At 44.5% G+C, this 1,294-nt stretch overlaps 1 protein-coding gene across 1 annotated transcript in view; it reads right to left on the reverse strand.

The window, feature by feature from the left end:
• fam20b (FAM20B glycosaminoglycan xylosylkinase) overlaps positions 1-1,169 on the reverse strand; it is a gene marked incomplete at its 5' end in the record, with an annotated part of 15,980 nt that extends 14,811 nt beyond the window's left edge. The window contains 3 exon segments of the mRNA XM_014031384.1: positions 556-665; positions 744-830; positions 922-1,169. Of these exon segments, the coding sequence (XP_013886838.1) occupies positions 556-665; positions 744-830; positions 922-1,169 (445 nt within the window).
• Between the last annotated feature and the right edge of the window lie 125 nt (positions 1,170-1,294).

Raw genomic sequence — 1,294 nt, forward strand, 5'->3', positions numbered from 1 at the left:
CACAAATTCTCCTAAATCACTCGTACGCACAACTTAAGAACAAATCTGTGTGTATGAACGGTTCTTACATTCTCTGTAATTACTACAAACAGCATGGGGTCTGTAGGTAAAACTAAACCTTAAGTGCATGTGCTCCCACCCAGACTGGTCAGTTATAGATGATACTTTGTTCCACACAAACATGGGTTTGAGGAGAGAGAAACTGGGCCAGCTTGTTCCAGGTGTGACAGCATGAAACTGAACTAGCAGGGTAATTAACTCTATATTTAGATTTTGTATTGTTCTTAACGTGGTTCCTTGTTCTTGTACATTCATCTTCTTCAGATTTACCAGCACCACACCTTCAGCAAACTGAACTGACAGGATGTTTCCTGGTTAATCGTGCAGCTCAAGACTCAAAGGTAAAATGTGTTTCAGTGTGAGTCAGATCCAGAACTACTGTCAGTGTGAGAAACACACTCAGCAGAAGTATCAGAGGAAGTGCAGTTCAGTCATTTTCCACACTCTCTCAGTCAGGTAATGTATTTGTGGGACACAGTGAGTGCACGTCCTCACCCTGCATAAGGAAAGTGCTCAGCAGCTGATCAGTGGCTACAGGTTTGATTTCAGTCCGCAGGTTGATGTATCGACCCACCACCAGAGGAGCTCTTCTGAACCCGAGGATCCTGAAGACGGCATTAAAAACACAGATTTGTTCCTGCWGATAGATCGAACAGTGACACACAACAGCATCCATGATGTACCTGTCCAGGTGAAAAGCAGCCACCTCTGCGTTGTGTCTGTCGTAACCTGCGTAAGGTTCTCCTTCAACCACAAAGTCTCTCTTGTACCTGAAAAAGCAGAGAATAAAAAAATAAATAAAAATAAAAAGCTTTAATGCAAAAATGACAAAGTGTAATTAAATGTTTTGAAATGTCTAACCGTTTGGGTTTAAAGACAACTTTCTGTCCTCCGTCCAGCACCAGCAGAGCTTTGAGCTGTGTGCCCTTATAGCCCACATCAGCCCGTTCTATCCTGGCACTGCTGAGGGAGGTGAGCACAGCAGCCAGCTCAGGGGTCTCCTCAGGATACACTTCTCTGGGGCCCACCCACTGGCTCGCTATCTCCCAGGGAGACTGGAGGGTGTGGGTGAGGCGAGCCCCCCAAGCCAGAGAGAGACCAGTCTCCATCTGTAAGGGTACAGCAATAACAGTGCATTCACACAGGAATAACTACAAAACAAACCTATTATATGTCCAAGTATTAAATAGGGGTGTAAGAAAATACTGATACACTGAAATATCGCGATATTTCA

This window comes from Austrofundulus limnaeus, unplaced genomic scaffold (genome assembly GCF_001266775.1).
Source record: "Austrofundulus limnaeus strain Quisiro unplaced genomic scaffold, Austrofundulus_limnaeus-1.0 Scaffold1242, whole genome shotgun sequence".
NCBI lineage: Eukaryota > Metazoa > Chordata > Actinopteri > Cyprinodontiformes > Rivulidae > Austrofundulus > Austrofundulus limnaeus.